Below are 17949 nucleotides of genomic sequence, written 5' to 3'. Positions count from 1 at the left end.
TTTTCTCACAAATCTCTTTGTCTAGTCTGATTAAAAAGATTGAAATAATATTCCCCGGTTATTGTTTTACCCTTTTCAAGATAATTAATTTGGGATGCCAAGCAAAATGCCTTTGGCATCCCAAAACACCGATGCCATGATCTTTTCTGCCAATGGAACCGACTTTGTCTTCTTTGCCGCTGAACAGCCAGCTTCTGTCTACTGTTTGGATTCTGGTGTGTAATGGTGAATCCAAGTCTCATCCTTACTAATAAATCGACGCACAAAATCAGTTTTATTCTTGTTAAAACGCTCTAAGCACTGTTTAGAGATTTTCATGTGAGTGTGTGTTTGATCTGCTGTGAGCAGGCAAGGCACCCATCTTGCGCAAAGCTTTTTCATTTGCAATTCTTCATCAAAATATATCCTACATGTTCTTTTGAAATGCCCATAGTCTCAGCAATTTCACGCACTTTGACTCTCCGGTCATCCAATACCATATCATGCAAATGATCAATGATTTCTTGTGTTGTTACACTTTTTGGATGTCCTTCATATGGATCATCTTCAATGCTGGTACGGCCACGTTTAACCCAACGTTAGTAAGATGGCGGTGTCACAGTTATTTCTTTCTATATCTTTGGGGTCTGTGACATCCCACCTTACTAATGCCTGGTGAAACTCGGCAGCTCATTTCTTAATTGTCAAAAACGAAGGAGAAGAGTGCCCATAAACTTTATGAACTTTGAATGAATTTCTTTTGGCATTGAACCTTCTTTTACAAAAAATTTTATAACTGCACGATACTCAATTTTATCCATTTCAAGGGATACAGACAACACTTCTGATTTAGTCAGCTGTATAAAACAAACTACTTGATAGAATGACTTGCAATTTCACATGGATGCTTATGACAGATGCACCAACTTAGAAAAAAAAAAAATCTTGCCGATAGTTTTGCCATGTATGGTCGAGGCTGATAATGTTTCAGACCACACTTGTAATTTCTAAGTAAGGGAGTAAGGGATGTGCTGATGAGAAAAAGCAAAATCCAGACCTTTAGACAGAACATTTACTTCATCATTTGATGAAGTAAATTTAACAAGGTTAAATTTATAATCTTGCTGTCACAGATAGACAGATAATCATTGAATATTGTGGTGCAGACTTATGAATCAAGCTACATTTATAATTCAGATGTGCTTGTCTGGCTGAGGATAGCAACATACTAAAAGTTAGTGCTATCCACTGTGCCCAATAGTGGACTGTATTGACCCTCTCACTTATCTCCTTAAAAATATCTTTCTCTTCATCTTTGGAATCTCACTGGCCACACTAGTTGTTATATTAAAAATCTGATGCCTGATGAATACAACGAAACTGCCATTCAAAAAATTATTGTTCGTTATCATCCTTAGAACCAGGTTTCAATCCAGTGTGAAAAGAATTTAAATACCCTAACTTAACAAATAGCATGGATTCTTTGCAAATTCAATCAATACACTTATTTCTTACCATCTATAAAGGATACATTACTACCTCTCCTTACCAGGTGTCTATCAAGTACCTTGCTCATGTCTTGCCTACTTTAGACAGACTGTCTGCTCTACTTTGATTAGAATCTAAGAACACCAGGACTATATTGCATTTTAAGAATCTCATAAGAACCAGATGAAGATTCTTCATTCCAACAGGTTCATGGTTGTCTTTTCCCTGAAACATGTGAAATGCTACAAAATTGAACCTTAACCCTCTCATGTATGAATTTTTATATTCATTTATAAAAAATTATAATGATGATACAGTACCATTTAATCTTACAGTATTACCATGAATTTATTAATTTTGCTAAATTTGTGCCCTGTATATGTTAAAATGATGTCCTCATCTGAGGACAGCATTTTTATTGGTCCTCATACGAGGCCCTTATGCATGAGAGGGTTAACTTTTCCAACTCCATGCCAATTTCCAGGTTTTGGGAAGTCATTACCATTAACTCTCATAATTTTTTTGTTTGTTTGTTTGTTTGTTTTAATCCGCGCAAACATTTATAGTTGTTCCTTTGAACTCTAATAGTGTAATCCTGTCAACTCAGTTGTGACCAAGAAGGGAGCTTGTAAGCATGTGCTACATGAAGCTTTTCCCATTATTTCTTTTGAATATACTTACTGGTCTTTCTCTCTGTTGATGTCCATGTTGCATTGAATGAAATATATTGGTGTTTTTGCATAAATTCTATATTTTTTCTATATGTGTAAGCCATGTAAGTGTACTAGACATATATATAAATATATCTGGTACACTGGTTCTTCATTGAGAACACAGTTGAAGTTTTCTGTCTTTCTGCATATTTTCATAGTTTTGGCCTTTTTATTGCTGATTTTCATGCTGAATTTTTTTACTGCAGTTATTGAATTTAGTTAGATTCCTGGAGACTTGCACTGAATTTGTTTATGATTACATCATCATCATACAACAGGCACGGGCAACCTTTCCTAGTTCGGGGGCCAAATAATCATTCTGTCTCCAAGTCAAGGGCTGGACCAAATTATTAAATAAAATGAATTAATATTAAATGAATTAAAACAAGTTGCTACTTCATATTTTTTTTATTTATAATATAATGCTTTGGTATATAAACCTCTCCATGAATTTTATAATATAATTTATAAAATTATAGGTGACATGAAACCAGGAGAAAACGATATCCTTGAAATATATGGAGTAATTACTTTGAAAAATTGCTAAATGAAACATGTAGTGATAGCACAGTGGTAAAAAAACACTCAACAGGCATATAGTCAGGAATACATATCCATACTTGAAGTAGAAAAAGCCATCAAAGGCTTGAAATGTGGAAAGGCAGCAAGATTAGATGATATTCGACCAGAAATGCTGAAGTATGGTGATATAAAAGTCTTACAGTGGCTACACTGTATAGTTCAGACGGCCTGGACAGAAGGACGAATTCCAGATGATTGGAGTAGAGCTCTCATAGTACCCATATATAAAAAGAGAATAAAACTGATTATGAGAATTACAGTGGTATTTCTCTACTGAGTGTTTCTGGTAAGATTTATGCCAGTGTACTTGAGAAATGATTGAGAAGGATTGTGGAAGAGAAGCTTGTTGAGGAACAAGCTGGATTCAGGCCAAATAGAGGCTGTCAGGATCAGATATTCACTTTACAACCAATAGTTGGAAAGTCATGGGAATATAACAAAGATCTGTATTTAAGTTTTGTAGATCTGGAAAAAGCATATGACAAGGTGCCAAGAGAGAAGCTATTCAAAATGCTACAATTGTATGGTGTCAGTGGATCATTATCTCAAGCAATACTTAGTCTTTATTTGAGTTGTAAGTCAGCAGTTAGAATTGAAGAAAATACAGGGAGATGGTTTAATGTTAAATCTGGTGTCAGAACAAGGATGTACATTATCACCCCTGTTATTCATTATCTATATATATATTGCATTATGAAGGAAAGTTGTATTAAACTTGATATCAGAATTGGAGATGTTAATGTCAGTTCCTTGCTTTATGCAGATGATGTTATACTTCTAAATAAATCTGCTATAAGTCTGCAAGATTCCCTGACTAAATTGAATAACTGTTGTGATAGATATGGTATGAAAGTCAGCAATAACAAAACAAAGATAATGAAATTAGGCAGAAGCATTGAAAATATCAGCTACATTGTGAATGGAGAACCTATAGAACAAGTAAAACATTTCAGCTACTTAGGCACGATTTTTAGTGAAGATGCTAAATTAAATATGGAAATAGACAACAGAATCAACAAAGCTGGTATGGTAGGAATTAAACTGAATAAATTTATATGGAATAAGAGAGAAATTAGTCAAAACACTAAATTAGCTGTATACAAGACAGTGTTCAAACCAATTTTAACTTATGAATCTGAGAGCTGGGTCAGAAGTAAAACACTTGACCAAAGACTAGAGACCGCAGATATGAGAATCCTGAGAAAGATGAGGGGGCATAAACAGATGGCATCAATGACAATATCATATTAAAAATGAGGATATTAGGAATGAACTTGACGTTGTCAGCATCCAGGAATGCGTTAGCAGAGCTAATCTCAGGTGGTATGGTTACTTAAACAGAATGGGCGAGGAAAGATTAGCAAAATAAGTGTTCTCTGCCAGGTTGGCAGGAAAAAAGATCCAGAGGAAGAACAAGATATAGGCAAATTGAAACGGTAAAAAGTGCCTTAGAAGATAGAAATATAAGATCTGACAATGTTGTAGCTTTGACAGATTACAGATTAATTTGGCAGAAAATTGCAGGTAGAAAGTTAGTAATGATGTAAATTTGTCATGTAGTACTATCGTATCCTGTACACCCGTTGAGGGTAAATGTCAGGAATTTGATGAATGAAACTAATTATATTACTTTGTCACTGCAAGTCTTACAAGTTGCTTTTGTAACAGCTGCAAATATGAGGAGAATCTTTCTCAAACAAAAAGTAAAGTAATACATATAGATGAATCATGTTTTAAAGTGAATACATACAAATATCATTTTTTAAAACTACTCATGAAAGGCACTTTCATAAGGGAATGAAAGTGCAGTTTCTAAGCATTGACAGTTTATTCCATAAACTGGCATTGTACTTTTTAGATCAGTTTTGCTATACTGATTTTAATGTAATGCTCTTCAAAAACATTTTTTTTCATGGCCCCTGCGCTCTTGAGATTCTCGTGTTTTCATTTAATGTTTTAAATCTTATTCTATTAATCACTGATATATATGTATAAGCTCACATATACGTATTACTGACTTTTTCATTTATTTTCAAGGTTGGAACAAGCCTAAGGAAAGTGAATAAATATATCGAATTTCCTCTTATATTAGACTTGGGGCCATACTGTAGCTCACTATGTTCTGTAAGTAGTTTTGAATATTACTACACATATGAAAATCTAGCAATAGCAGAAGTATCAGCATAATGAAAAATTAGTTCATTGTATAGTTTTTTAATCGGGTGTAACTTATTTTTCTTTCATTCTGAGTAATACTGTCAAGTCATTATTGATAAATAAATTGCTGATTTGTCACGTATTCACTTGAAAAATGGCAAACTTGTACCAATGAAATAGACCTATTGAGTTATTTTAATTAAAGATATATTTTGTGTTAATGTACGCTTACCGGCTACAGCATAAGAAACCTTTATGCAGATGTACATAAAGTCACTTGCGCAGTGTATATATAAAATACTTGGTCACATGCATCACCAGTGTTCTAGGCAACTATTTAGGAATGCTGCTGGTCATCAATCACAAATAGTGTTGACCACAAATGGGAAAAACAATGGATCTTTCAGAGTTTGATAAAGGACATATTGTGGGTGCCCATCTGGCTGGAGCCTTGATTTTGAAAACAGCAGAATTGATTGGTTTCTCAAAAGGCGAGATATCCCAGGTGTTTATTTAGTGGAAAAATAACCTACATTTCTTATCTTAGAGTCATAACTGTGGTCTAAGACAGTCTGTCAGGAATGAGATCTTAGTCATCTAATAAACAGAACTTTGTGCCTGCAGCAATTGACCAAAGCATTTAATGAATGCTGTTCCCAACCCTATATCTCACTGAACTATGTGCAGGGGATTGAAGAGGATCAGTATTGGCAGTCACATGCCTACCTGGTCTAGCCATAAATACTGTTACAACTTGAACATTACATAAATCTTTAATCTATCAGTAAATCATTTACAGCTTTCAGCACATACAATCCACATGTATAATGTGTATAGCAGCACTTGATGTTCGAAATGTCGAATTGAAAACTTAATATTTCAGATTTACAAACTGCAGAATAAAAATGGAAACTCAGAATTGAATCCAAGCTTGGAAATCTTCAAAAGTAATATTAAATAAAACAGCATATAAAGTAAATTAAATTAAGGGGATAAAAATCCCTTATTATTTTACAGCCAGTATGCGAAACTCTAAGATCGAAAACTACGATCTAAGAGTTTCATGCCGAAGAACTATCGGCGAATCCAAGCGTAAGTGACCACTTGGTAGTACAACACCAAGGCAACTCGATGCAAAGGTGGAGCAAGCTCCCTCACTATCCTTGATATTTTCTCATAATGTGAAAACACAGCTCCTAGGAGATGTAATACTGTACTACCAAGTGGTCACTTACGCTTGGATTTGCCGATAGTTCTTCAGCATGAAACTCTTAGATCATAGTTTTCGATCTTAGAGTTTCGCATACTGGCTGTAAAATAATAAGGGATTTTTATCCTCTTAATTTAATTAACTTTCCAAGAAAAAATAGCCGTTTGGCTTTTCATCTTAATTATATATATAATGTATGGGCACACCTTTCTGGCATTTGTATAGTGAAGGTATGTAAGTTCTTTTCACTTAAACTTTGATATCATCCAGGTCTACCTACTCACTGATGAGACCTCAAAAAAAAAAAAAAAAGGGTTGAAACCGGTCTGGGTAGTGACCTCTCCTCATAATGTAATGACAGTATTACTTCTCCTAGGAGCTGTGTTTTTACATTATGAGAAAATATCAAGGATAGTGAGGGTGCTTGGATTCGCCGATAGTTCTTCGGCATGAAACTCTTAGATCGTAGTTTTCGATCTTAGAGTTTCGCATACCGGCTGTAAAATAATAAGGGATTTTTATCCCCTTATAAAGTCTTAGGAGAAAAAACAGTTGTTAATAAAAGAAAGAGATGGATGTCTTATTGCTCAGAGAAAGTTAAATTATTGGTACAAAAAAAAGCCTTTTCAGCATAACTATAAGATAAATCTAATGAAGAAAACTATGAGGTATAAAAGTTTTAAAAGTTATTAAAAAATCTGGGAAATTAGAATTATGAGATATCTATTCAAAATAACTCAAGCACAACTTTTTTGGTACACAGATCCAAATATATAGGTTAATTAGAAACCAAACAACTGAATCACGTGAGTATATAAACATACCCTTAATTGAACAAAAATGCTGCAAGTGCATTTTACTAAATTGTATGAGGATGAAGAAAAAATATTGTTACCTACCTGAAAACTTGAAAGATGATGAATATTTAAAAATAATATCACAACATATCGAAAGAATCTAGAAAAATTAGAAATAATAAAATACAGAATGAGTTATTAAAATTGGAGGAAGAGAAATAATATTTCAGTTAACTAAACTATTAAAATAAGTGATGTATAAAAAAACAAATACCAGATGAGTGGTGAAAAAAAAATACAGTGCTAATTTTTAAAAAGAAACAAAAGCAGATCTAAATAATTATCATAATCATTATTATTATTTGACACCTCCAAGGAGTCCATAGACTCAGCAAGGGAGGGCACCTGCTCTACAACTCTGTCTCCACCAACTCAGTTCACCAGCTGACTGCAATTACACCAACGCCATTTACCGCCTACCACCACTACCAGTATTTCCAAAGACAATCCCAAACATCCATGCCCATGGCAGGAACCCGCAGCCTTTTGGCTGGAGAGCGGATACGCTAACCACTCGGCCAGCCTGGCTGGCCAATCATGATTGGCCAATGTGGATACATATCAAATTTCTGATATGTACCCACAAAGGGTGTACAGGATATTATGATAGTGCTGCATGAAGCGTTTATATCATTACCTGCTTCCAATTGACAATTTTCCTCCAACTGTATCCATTATCTGTCAGAATTCCAATATTATCATATCTTCTGTTTTGGTCTAAGATAACTACTAGGCTCTAGTTATTTTGGTCCACTAGGCTCTTGGTCTTCCTCAAAAAAATACTTCAATAGTCTAGAAAACTGACACAACTCAAAAAATTTCATGGTTGTGATTTTTATTGTTGTAAATGATGTATATTTTCATGGATCCCAAAACCCATGAATCTTAGGATTCATCTGAATAGAACTTCCCACAAAAAAGAAAGAGTCATCCAAGTTACTTGTAAAAAATCCCATTCCAAAATTCTCTTCTCATTATTAGTAATTTTTATGGATTATTTTCTCAACTTTATATTTATAATATGATAAAATAATTACCTGAAGTCATAATTTTTCATGTTTGTGTCAGTAATTTAAAAAAATACATATAATTATGTAAAGTTAAATTTTTTAAGGAAAACTAAAATAGGACTGAAAAAGATATTCTGTGAGGGTTGTTTTTTTTTTCACATCATATTGATAAACTATCTTTTTTAAAAGGAATTTCTGATTTGGAGAGGAGAATAAAAACATTTCTCATGAGGCATATGATTCATTAAATTTCAACAATATTTTCTTGTGCTCCATGGAGTCACAAGACTCATCGTAGGAAATCTATGCTAGTCAGTACAAAGTCTGTCATACCACTCCTTAAACTCATCCACCATTTGCACTTTCACCATCCTCTCAGGCAATGCATTCCATGTCCCTACTTCTTATCTTTTTACCTTCCTTTTGGAGCTTGCGCTTGTCCTAATTTCTTCCACCAAACTCTGCAGTCTGCATGTCTTCAGTATATCCTCATAATCAACATCATAGAGTCTTGATATCATTTTTGTTATCTGGTCTGTACCCTTTCCAAGGTTACTTCAAATCCTGAGGACCAGACGACCTGAGCACAGAAATCCTGATGTGGTTTATCAGAACTTTATACAAGGGGACTACCACCCTTTTGTCTCTCATGGTCAATGTCCTCTTCAATATTTCAGCAATTCTGTTAGATGTCTTTTGCACCATTCCTCTACCATTCTGTTTTAGTGATCATGCCACCTTGGATCAGCTCTGCTCACACATTCCTGAATATTAACAGTGTCTAGTTCCTTCCTAATATCTTCATTTTTAATTTAGTTCTGCCATGGATGCCATCTGCTTGTCCCCCTAATTTTTTCAAAGCTTTCATATATGGTTACCAGTCATTCTGTGTTTTATTTCTAACCCAGCAATCTGATCATTAGTTAAAATTGGACACTTGTGTGCAGCAAGTTTTTTCACTTGGCTGTGCCACTAATTATATATTTGGTTTTATCCTTTATCCAAGCAAACAAAGTTTGCGTCTGAAGGTACTTTCAGGACTGGGGCAACTCGTGGTGTAAGTTCTCATCACTTGCCTTAGTATCCCATAATGCAAAGCACATCTCATTGCAGACATATATAATGCTATGCATTAAGGGAAGGGTCACTACCCAGACCGGTTTTGACCTTTATTGGGGTCTCATCAGTGGGAGCCAGACCCAGAGGTGGTGATACTAAGGTGGAAGTAATGGAGAAGTCATATTTACCAGTTGCCAAAAGGTGTCACACCCTATTATTAAAATTCTCTGGATTAGGGATAAGTTTATGGAAGTTTTTTCACTGGGCTATGCCACTGATGAGACCTCAATAAAGGTCGAAACCGGTCTGGGTAGTGACCCTTCCCTTAATGCATAGTATTATACATCTGCAAGGAGATGTGCTTTGCATTATGGGATACTAAGGCAAGAGATGAGAACTTATGCCACCTTTACCACGAGTTGCCCCAGTTCTGAAAGTACTTCAGGTGCAAACTTTGTTTGCTTACACTTGGATAAAGAATAAAACCAAATATATAATTAGTAGCATAGCCAAGTGAAAAAACTTCCATAAACTTATCTCTGATCCAGAGAATTTTAATAATAGGGTGTAACATCCTTTGGCAACTCGTATAGGTAAATATGACTTCTCCATTACTTCCACCTTAGTATCACCACCTCTGAGTCTGGCTCCCACTGATGAGACCTCAATAAAGGGCGAAAACAGGTCTGGGTATTGACCCTTCCCTTAATGCATAGCATTATACATGTCTGCAAGGAGACATGCTATGGGATACTAAAGCAAGTGATGAGAACTTATTCCACCTTTACCACCAGTTCTGAAAGCCCCAGTCCTGAAAGTACTTCAGGCGCAAACTTTGTTTGCTTACGCTTGGATAAAGGATAAAACTAAATATATAATTAGTTGTGTGCAGCAAGTTTAATGTGTTAACTAATTTCACTCTTATTCCATATAAATTATTCAGTTGACTCCCTACCATACTAGCTTTGCTAACTCTGTTGTCTATTTCCATATTTAGTTTGCCACCTTAGCTAAAAATTGTGTCCCATCATTGATGCTCTTCACAGATTTAGGCCTATTAGGGTCTTTTCTGGCCTTCAGAATCTGTCAAGTTTCTTTAATGGACTACACCTGATCTTCTTTTTTCCTGATGGTTTATAATGAACTCGTTGTTTGGGTTACATTTAAATTCTTTGAACATGTTCCATCCTGTTGTATTTATATTTCATTCTTTATTATTTTTTTTAATTGGTTCTTGGTTTAATTCTTTCATTATTTTTTCCTTTTTTTTATGATAATTTTTTTTATGTTGCTCCCACCCATGAAAGATTATTTGCAAACCCACTGTGGCCAAGCCAGCGATATTTTTTTTCTATTTTTATTTTTATTTTTTACATAGTCCGGAAACCCTGTTTTAGAAACCAAACATGGAACTATTTTGAACCACTTCAGACCTTCAATAAGCATGGTAGCAGTCTCACACGGGGCAGTGACATTCATCTCCCACCTAAAAACAATCACAAACATCCATGCCCATAGTCTGTTGGTTGGAGAGTGGGTAACTAACCACTTAATGAAATATTGCTGTTTTCCTCATAAATTTCATTTTAGCTACATTAATTTAATCTTTTAATTTTATTGTCCAAATTTTGCTTCCACATAGAGTGTTATTAAAGCTAGTGTATTATAAACTATATGGTCAAGTGAATTCTCAAATGATGTACAATATGCTCAAGATCTAGTCCAACAAACGTATTAACATTTTTTTTAATGTACATAAATCTTTTCAGATTATTTTTTTTATATTGTATTTAGTGTTACAATAAAACTTCTGCTTTGTTTTTACTTGCATCTATGGTGCCTTTGGAATGGGTGTTTTTCACTATACAGGATCATTTTCATTCCGGCCTTCTGAAAGCATCGATGTAGTGAGTAAAAATCCATTTATTCCTAAATGCATTAAAATGAATCCTGTATTTTACAAGTAAAGAAGTGATCTGGTGATCTCCAGCAATGTATTAACACATCAAGAACAGGTTGATTTGTTCTCTTAGCACTCCATCAGCACACGATTGATTTATGTCACACCCAGATTAATCACCTATCCATCAATTTACATTATTAGTTTGATTAATATGCCACTCCCTATATACATATGAGGGGAAAGTCAGTAACTAAGTGACAAAATAAAACAAGTGAAAGACAAGCCTTGGAAAAGCATTTATTTCTCTATATCTATATAATCCTTTTCAACGTTTATACACTTGTCCTATTGTTTTATCAGTTCTTCACCACCAGCAGCATAGAATTCTTTTATCTTTTGTCTCAACCCAACTCTTTATCCCATTTTCAATTTCCTGATCATCATCAAAATATTTGCCACCAAAGTGCTGTATCAGCAGTCCAAGGCAGATAAAAGTTGCTTGAGGAAGACTATAAGGTTATGTTTAAAGAGGAGTTAAAATTTGAAGTTCTTGAATTCTCTCCAGATTTCCTGTAGCTGTATGAGATCTCACATTGTCACGCAGCAGCAGTATTCCTCTTGTCATTGGCTTCAATATAATTCTGGAGAATTATGAGATGGTATCAAAAAGTTTTGAGACTAGGTTTGTAACATGCCAACAGATGGCAGCACAAGGCTGCACGCACAGTCACAGGGAGCACCTACCTTCGTAAGTCAGTGTGCCAAAAGACAACGTCCTGTGTACATCGGGAGCTGTGCAACTGATGCTATTCTGACCACCTGCGTTACCACATCTGCGATATCATCATGGACAGCAAATTAGAACAAAGAGCAAATGTGAAATTCGCGTTTGAAAAAACGTGAAATTCGAGGATCATTACCGGTGACGACACTTGGGTGTACGGGTATGACCCTGAGATGAAGCAACAATCTTCACAGTGGAAGGACCCTTAATATCCACGACCGAAAAAGGCGAGGCAGGTCCGCAGCGCGACCAAGTGCATGCTTATCGTCTTTTTTTGGAATTCGTGGCATTGTGCATCGAGAATTCATCCTCAGGGGCCAGACCGTCAATAGCGAGTTCTACTGCCAGGTTTTAAGGTGTCTGAGGGAAGACATTCGGCGAAAGTGACCAGATCTGTAGTATACGCGAAAAACTGGATGCTCCACGACGACAATGCACCCGGTCACCAAAATCTCCTCACATGTGAGTTTCTCGCCAGAAACAACATGATCTCACTTCCGCACCCACCCTACTCGCCAGATTTGGCTACTACAGACTTTGCCCTCTTCCCGAAGATGAAGATCCAGCTCAAATGTCACCGTTTTGACACCATTGTGGAGATCCATCGCGAATCGCAGAAGGTGCTTGACATGCTTCGAAAAGAAGACTTCCAGGTCACATTACAGAAGTGGCAAGAATGCTGGGAGCGCTGTATTGATATGCAAGGGGACTATTTTGAAGGTGAGAGTGTGTAAATGTAGATAAATAAAGTAATTTCTCGTAAACAGAGCTAGTCTTGAAACTTTTTGATACCACCTCATATATCTTGACGCTTAATTTCACAGTATGATATGGCATTCATGTTGTCACCATGCTTCTGAAATTCATGCTATTACCATGCTTCTAATCTTTCCTCGCCCATTCTGCTCAAGTGACCATACCACCTGAGATTAGCTCTGCTAATGCATTCCTGGATGCTGATCTCAAGTTCTTTCCTAATATCCTCATTTTTAATATGATATTGCCATTGATGCCATCTGTTTACGCCTCTAATCTTTCTCAGGACTCTCGTATCTGCGGTTTCTAGTCTTTGGTCAAGTGTTTTGTTTATAACCCAGCTCTCAGATTCCATGTCAAAATTGGTTTGAATGCTGTCTTGTATACAGCTAATTTAGTGTTGAAAGTTTATTTTTCACTTGGTTAGACTATATATCCAAGTGTGAGCAAACAAAGTTTGCACCTGAAAGTATCTTCAGGACTGGGGTAAGGTGGTACAAAACCGGGCAACTCTTTGCAAAGAGGTGCCCGGTGTTGTACCACCTTACCCGAGTCCTGAAGATACTTTCAGGTGCCACTTGAAACTTGGATAAAGGATTAAACTAAATTTATTATAGCTAATTTAGTATTTTGAATAGTTTCTCTCTTATTCTGTATAAATTTATTTAGTTGAATTCCTACCATACTAGCTTTGTTCATTCTGTTGTCTATTTCCATATTTAATTTACCATCTTCATTAAAATTGTGCTTAAGTAGCTGAAATGTTTTACTTGTTCTATAGGTTCTTCATTCACAATGCAGTTGACATTTTCAACTATTCTGTCTGTTTTCATTGTCTTTGTCTTTTTATTGCTGACTTTATATATATGTTACAACAGTTATTCAATTTAGTCAGGGAATCTTGCAGACTTGTAGCGGATTTATTAACAAGTATAACATTGTCTGCATCAAGCAAAGAGCTGACATTAACATCTCCAATTTTGCTATCATGTTTAATACCACTTTCCTTCATAATGTGATCCATATAGATAATGAATAACACAGGGGATAATGTACATCCTTGTCTGACACCAGATTTAACATTAAACTATCTTCCTGTACTTCCTTCAATTCTAACTGCCGACGTATTGCTTGATATAATGATCCATTGACACCATATAACTGTAGTATTGAATATCTTCTCTCTTGCCACCTTGTCATATGCCTTTTTCAGATCGACAAAACTTAAATACAAATCTTTGTTATGAACCAGAACAAGAACGCGTGACATCGTCCAGTATTGTTCAACGTCAATAACGTTATATATCTGCATTCTGTTGTTTGAGTTTTATGAATAGCCAGATGGTTATGATTTGTATTTATTAATTCTCTTGTTTAAACTTTAAGTTATACTATTTACCCCCTGAAGATGTAAATCCTACGATTTACGAAACTTGTCGGGAACTATCATTTCAGCGCGTTTTATATAACTGAATAATAAAAAATGTGGTGTAATCACCGAAATATATCTTTTGAACCAATTAGCCACAGAAGTCTACCTGCAAATCTTTGTTATATTCTCATGATTTCTCAACTATTTGTTGTTAAGTGAAGATCTGATCCTGACCGCCTCTATTTGGCATGAATCGAGCTTGTTCTTCACCAAGCTTTTCTTACACAATTCTTTTCTCAAGTATAGTTGCATAAACCTTACCAGGAAAAATCAGTAGAGAAATACCTCTGTAATTCTCACATTACTTTTATTTCCCATTTTGTATATGGGTACTATGAGACCATTTTTGGTCGAATATCATCTACTCCTGCTGCCTTTCCACATATCAAGCCTTTGATGGCTCTTTCTACTTCAAATATGGATATGTATTCCTGACTGTATGCCTGTTGAGTATTTTTTACCACTGTGCTATCACTACTTGTTTCATTTAGCAATTTTTCGAAGTAATTACTCCATATACTTCGAGGATATCTTTTTCTCCTGTTTTCATGTCGCCTTTATCATCTCTAACTCCTTTTACAACACTCTTTTCTCCATTTCTGAGCTTCTTCAACACCCTCCAGAATATCTTGCCACCTTCTTGATATTTATTTTCTATGTTCTTGCCAAAGTCCTCCCATGACTTTTGTTTAGCCAGTTTTAGAGAGTGTTTAGTTTTCTTACATTTGTCTCTGTATTCTCTAAGAGCACAAGCTGACTTATTTGCTGGGAACTTTTGATATGATTTCTTCTTTTCCTTCACTGCCTCTTTAACTTCCTGTGTCCACCAGGGAGTTCTGATTTTTCTATCCTTGCAGACAACCTCACCACATGTCTCTCTGGCTGAATCAATCAGGTTTTTCTTCAAGGCTTGCCACTGCATCTCCATGGTTTGGTTCCTGTTCTCAAACTTTTCCATTTTTTCTTGAGTAATGTTTGTATATTTTAGTCTACAGTTCACACCGGAGAGCCGTTCAACTTTTATTCATTTTAAAACTTTCTTACATGTTCTTCTTTTCGATATGAAATTCAATTTTATCCTGCTTAAGACTAAATGGTGATCACTTCCAATTTCAAATCCTCTGTACACTCTGGTGTTTTGCACCAGAGAGAAAACATCACTATCAACAATAACATAATCAATGAGACTTTTCTTATTTCTTGCCTCTTCTCTCCATGCGAATTTGTGCACATTGTTATGTTAGAACATGGTGTTAGTAATAACCAGTCCATGTTCTGAGCAGAAATCCAACAAGTATTTGCCATTATTATTAGCTTTGCTCTTTTCTCGAAATTTTCCCAAAATATTTTTGTATGTCTGACAACATATCCTACTCTGCTATTTAGTTCCCTAAGAAGGACCAACTTTTCCTTTTTCATTGCGTCAGTTGCTTTCTCTAAATCCTCAAAAAATTCCTCCACTTCTACCTTAGGAGAACCTTCTGTGGGACCATAAGCACAAATAAGTCTCATTGTCCAGTTCCCCATTCTGATATTTGCCCACATCACTCTACTCGAGACTGCCTGCCATTCACGAAGATTAGCCTCGTATTTTGTGTTGAATGCTATGGCTACTCCTTCTTTTCCTTGATTGTCATTGCCTGAATATAACATTTTGTATTTATTGCTCAGAAAGATCTCACCAGTTTTTGTCTTTTTTGTTTCAATCATCCCTATTATGTCGATCTGGTACTTATCTAATTCCTCAGCTAGCTCCATTTCTTTGCCATTCAGGCTTCTTATGATGATAGTACCGATCTTCAATTCCGGTGATATTGAGTTGGGGTGTGTTTTCAGATTTGTTCCAGTAGCTGATTTTTCGCTGTTCGCCCTGATTCTCTGGCGAAAACAACGGGGACCTTGTTTAACCAGGCAACACCCCAGCCAGCATGAAATTTTGTCATGTTGTACCATCATTTTGTATTTTGGTTTAAGCCAATAAGAATGCAATTTGGTTGGCTAAATCCCAAATTGCCAGCCCATCCTAGTTCGTTCAGTATTCAGGTAGATAACCAACAGGGTGCACCACGAGAAGGTGAGGATTGGACATTAGATCAGAAGCCCTGGTTGGTTCTCCGCATTCCTTTAAAGGCTATGTGGAAGTCTCCTCTCAGTTATACAGCTTTGACCCTTAAACATCCCCATTTCCTTACACCTCTTAATAATTTTTAAATATATTAACCTATAGAATTTCCCTTAATTGCCATGCTGCACAAGGCACTCGTGTTATAAGTCTTTTGACCTTTTGTGTGTGGGATTATTATAAAAAATAAATAAATTACAGTTTTTTTAACATATCCTGAAACAAAATTTGTTTCAGAATATATATTTGTTCTGTTCAGGATGTATTGTACCTTCAGAACTAAAACATACTTTTGGTTTTGACAGAGGCCCATTCTTATGTACTGCCCCATGAGCTAGTACAGCATAAGACAATTTGTCCTACCTATCACAATTGTGTTAATGTGTGTATAATATTAAAACAGGTTAGTACAGCTTCTAGACTTGCATTTATTTGTTAAGCATATTGTTTATATCCTTAATCCCTCCTTTAATCATTTCCTAATTAGCCTATATTCATATGCTTATTCTTTCTCCTTTTAATATAAATAAGAGCTTATTTGACTGGTCTAAGATTCCTCCCTTTTATGACATATTATAAGAACTTAAATGAATCTGATTATTTTTTTCATATTATAAGTAGTTTGATGTTTGCTTTCTTTTTGACATTTCTAGAGGCTTCCCCAAGTATCACATGACCAAAAGGAGATCCTCTACTCTCTCTATGGTGTTGTTGAACATACAGGACGACTTAATAGTGGTCATTATACAGCATATGTGAAGATTACATCACAAGCAGCAAAATCTTTGTTCCTTAATAAATATCCATGCAACCATTGTAAAGTAGAGCAGTTACTAGAAGAATTATCTGTTTATGACAAAACAAAAATTGTGATGGAAGACTGTGAAAAATCTACCTCAAAACAATGGTTCTATATCAGTGACAGTCATTGTCGCGAAGTGTCAGAGGATCATGTCTTGAGGTGTCAGGCTTATCTCTTGTTCTATGAAAGGATATGCTAACCCTCTGATTATAATTTGTATACTAATTTGTTTTCTGTGTACACATATGAAAAGAAAACCTACTGCAAGTGTAACTCCATAGAATGAATATTTAAGAATGACATTTTAGTACTCACATTGAATAATTTTGAGAATTGTCATATTTCAAACTAAAATTCATACCGAACAAGAGAGAAGTTAACAGATTTGTCTTTAAGAATTACTAAGAATGTTTTTTATACTTCAGAGACCAGTAGAACTTGTTATTTTTTGGATCAAAAGTAATTTTATTACTGGTGCTGTATTCATAAACTTGGTATATGCGAGTACATGCTAGAACATTAAAATTCATTTAATCAAAAATCTGATTTGAGATATTTCTTTGTACTTGTAGATTTGCACATGTTAAACTTTTAGTAACGTATTGCTGAATGTAAATTTTTTAATTTCTTTAGAAAAATAGTTTTTAGTTTTTAATTATATTCTCACAAAAAAAAAGTAAATATATAAGTTGCAAAAATGCTGTTTTATGGTTAAATTGGTTACTCTTTATAAAAGATTATGTTGATGTCATCTTTCACAAACAATTGACATCACACATGATTTCATGTTAAAAATAAGTTTAAAGAATAATCTTTAAACATCCATTGCATAAACTTAATAATGCATACGGTTATATACTTCTTACAAGTCATTTTAATCCATATGGATCTCCACAGAGGGAAGAGGGTGGAATCTGGTTGATAGTTTTCTTTAATTTGTTTAAATTAATCTGCAGATCATGATACAAACTGAAATAATTTAGATGAATTACATAACCATTAACTAATTTATACAACTCATTGTTTATAAATGCTATTTTTTAAACTACATTTGTATGATGTGCATATTAACCAATGAACTTGCCTTGATGGGTA

The 17949-nt window shown here is 35.0% G+C and overlaps 1 protein-coding gene across 1 annotated transcript in view; it reads left to right on the top strand.

Annotated features, from left to right (window-relative positions):
* Positions 1–17410, top strand: part of Usp16-45 (ubiquitin specific protease 16/45) — a 279308-nt gene extending 261898 nt beyond the window's left edge. Inside the window, exons 18-19 of the mRNA XM_090402847.1 lie at positions 4800–4886; positions 16706–17410. Of these exons, the coding sequence (XP_090258973.1) occupies positions 4800–4886; positions 16706–17053 (435 nt within the window). The 3' untranslated portion in view covers positions 17054–17410. The remainder of the gene's footprint in view (positions 1–4799; positions 4887–16705) is intronic.
* The last annotated feature ends 539 nt before the right edge of the window (positions 17411–17949 follow it).

This window comes from Typopeltis vanoorti, chromosome 13 (assembly GCF_054136105.1).
Source record: "Typopeltis vanoorti isolate ZY-2024b chromosome 13, IOZ_Tvanoo_1.0, whole genome shotgun sequence".
NCBI classification, from domain to species: Eukaryota; Metazoa; Arthropoda; class Arachnida; order Uropygi; family Thelyphonidae; genus Typopeltis; species Typopeltis vanoorti.
The sequence above is the reverse complement of the archived record's forward strand: the minus strand, read 5'-3'. Positions and strand labels throughout refer to the sequence as shown.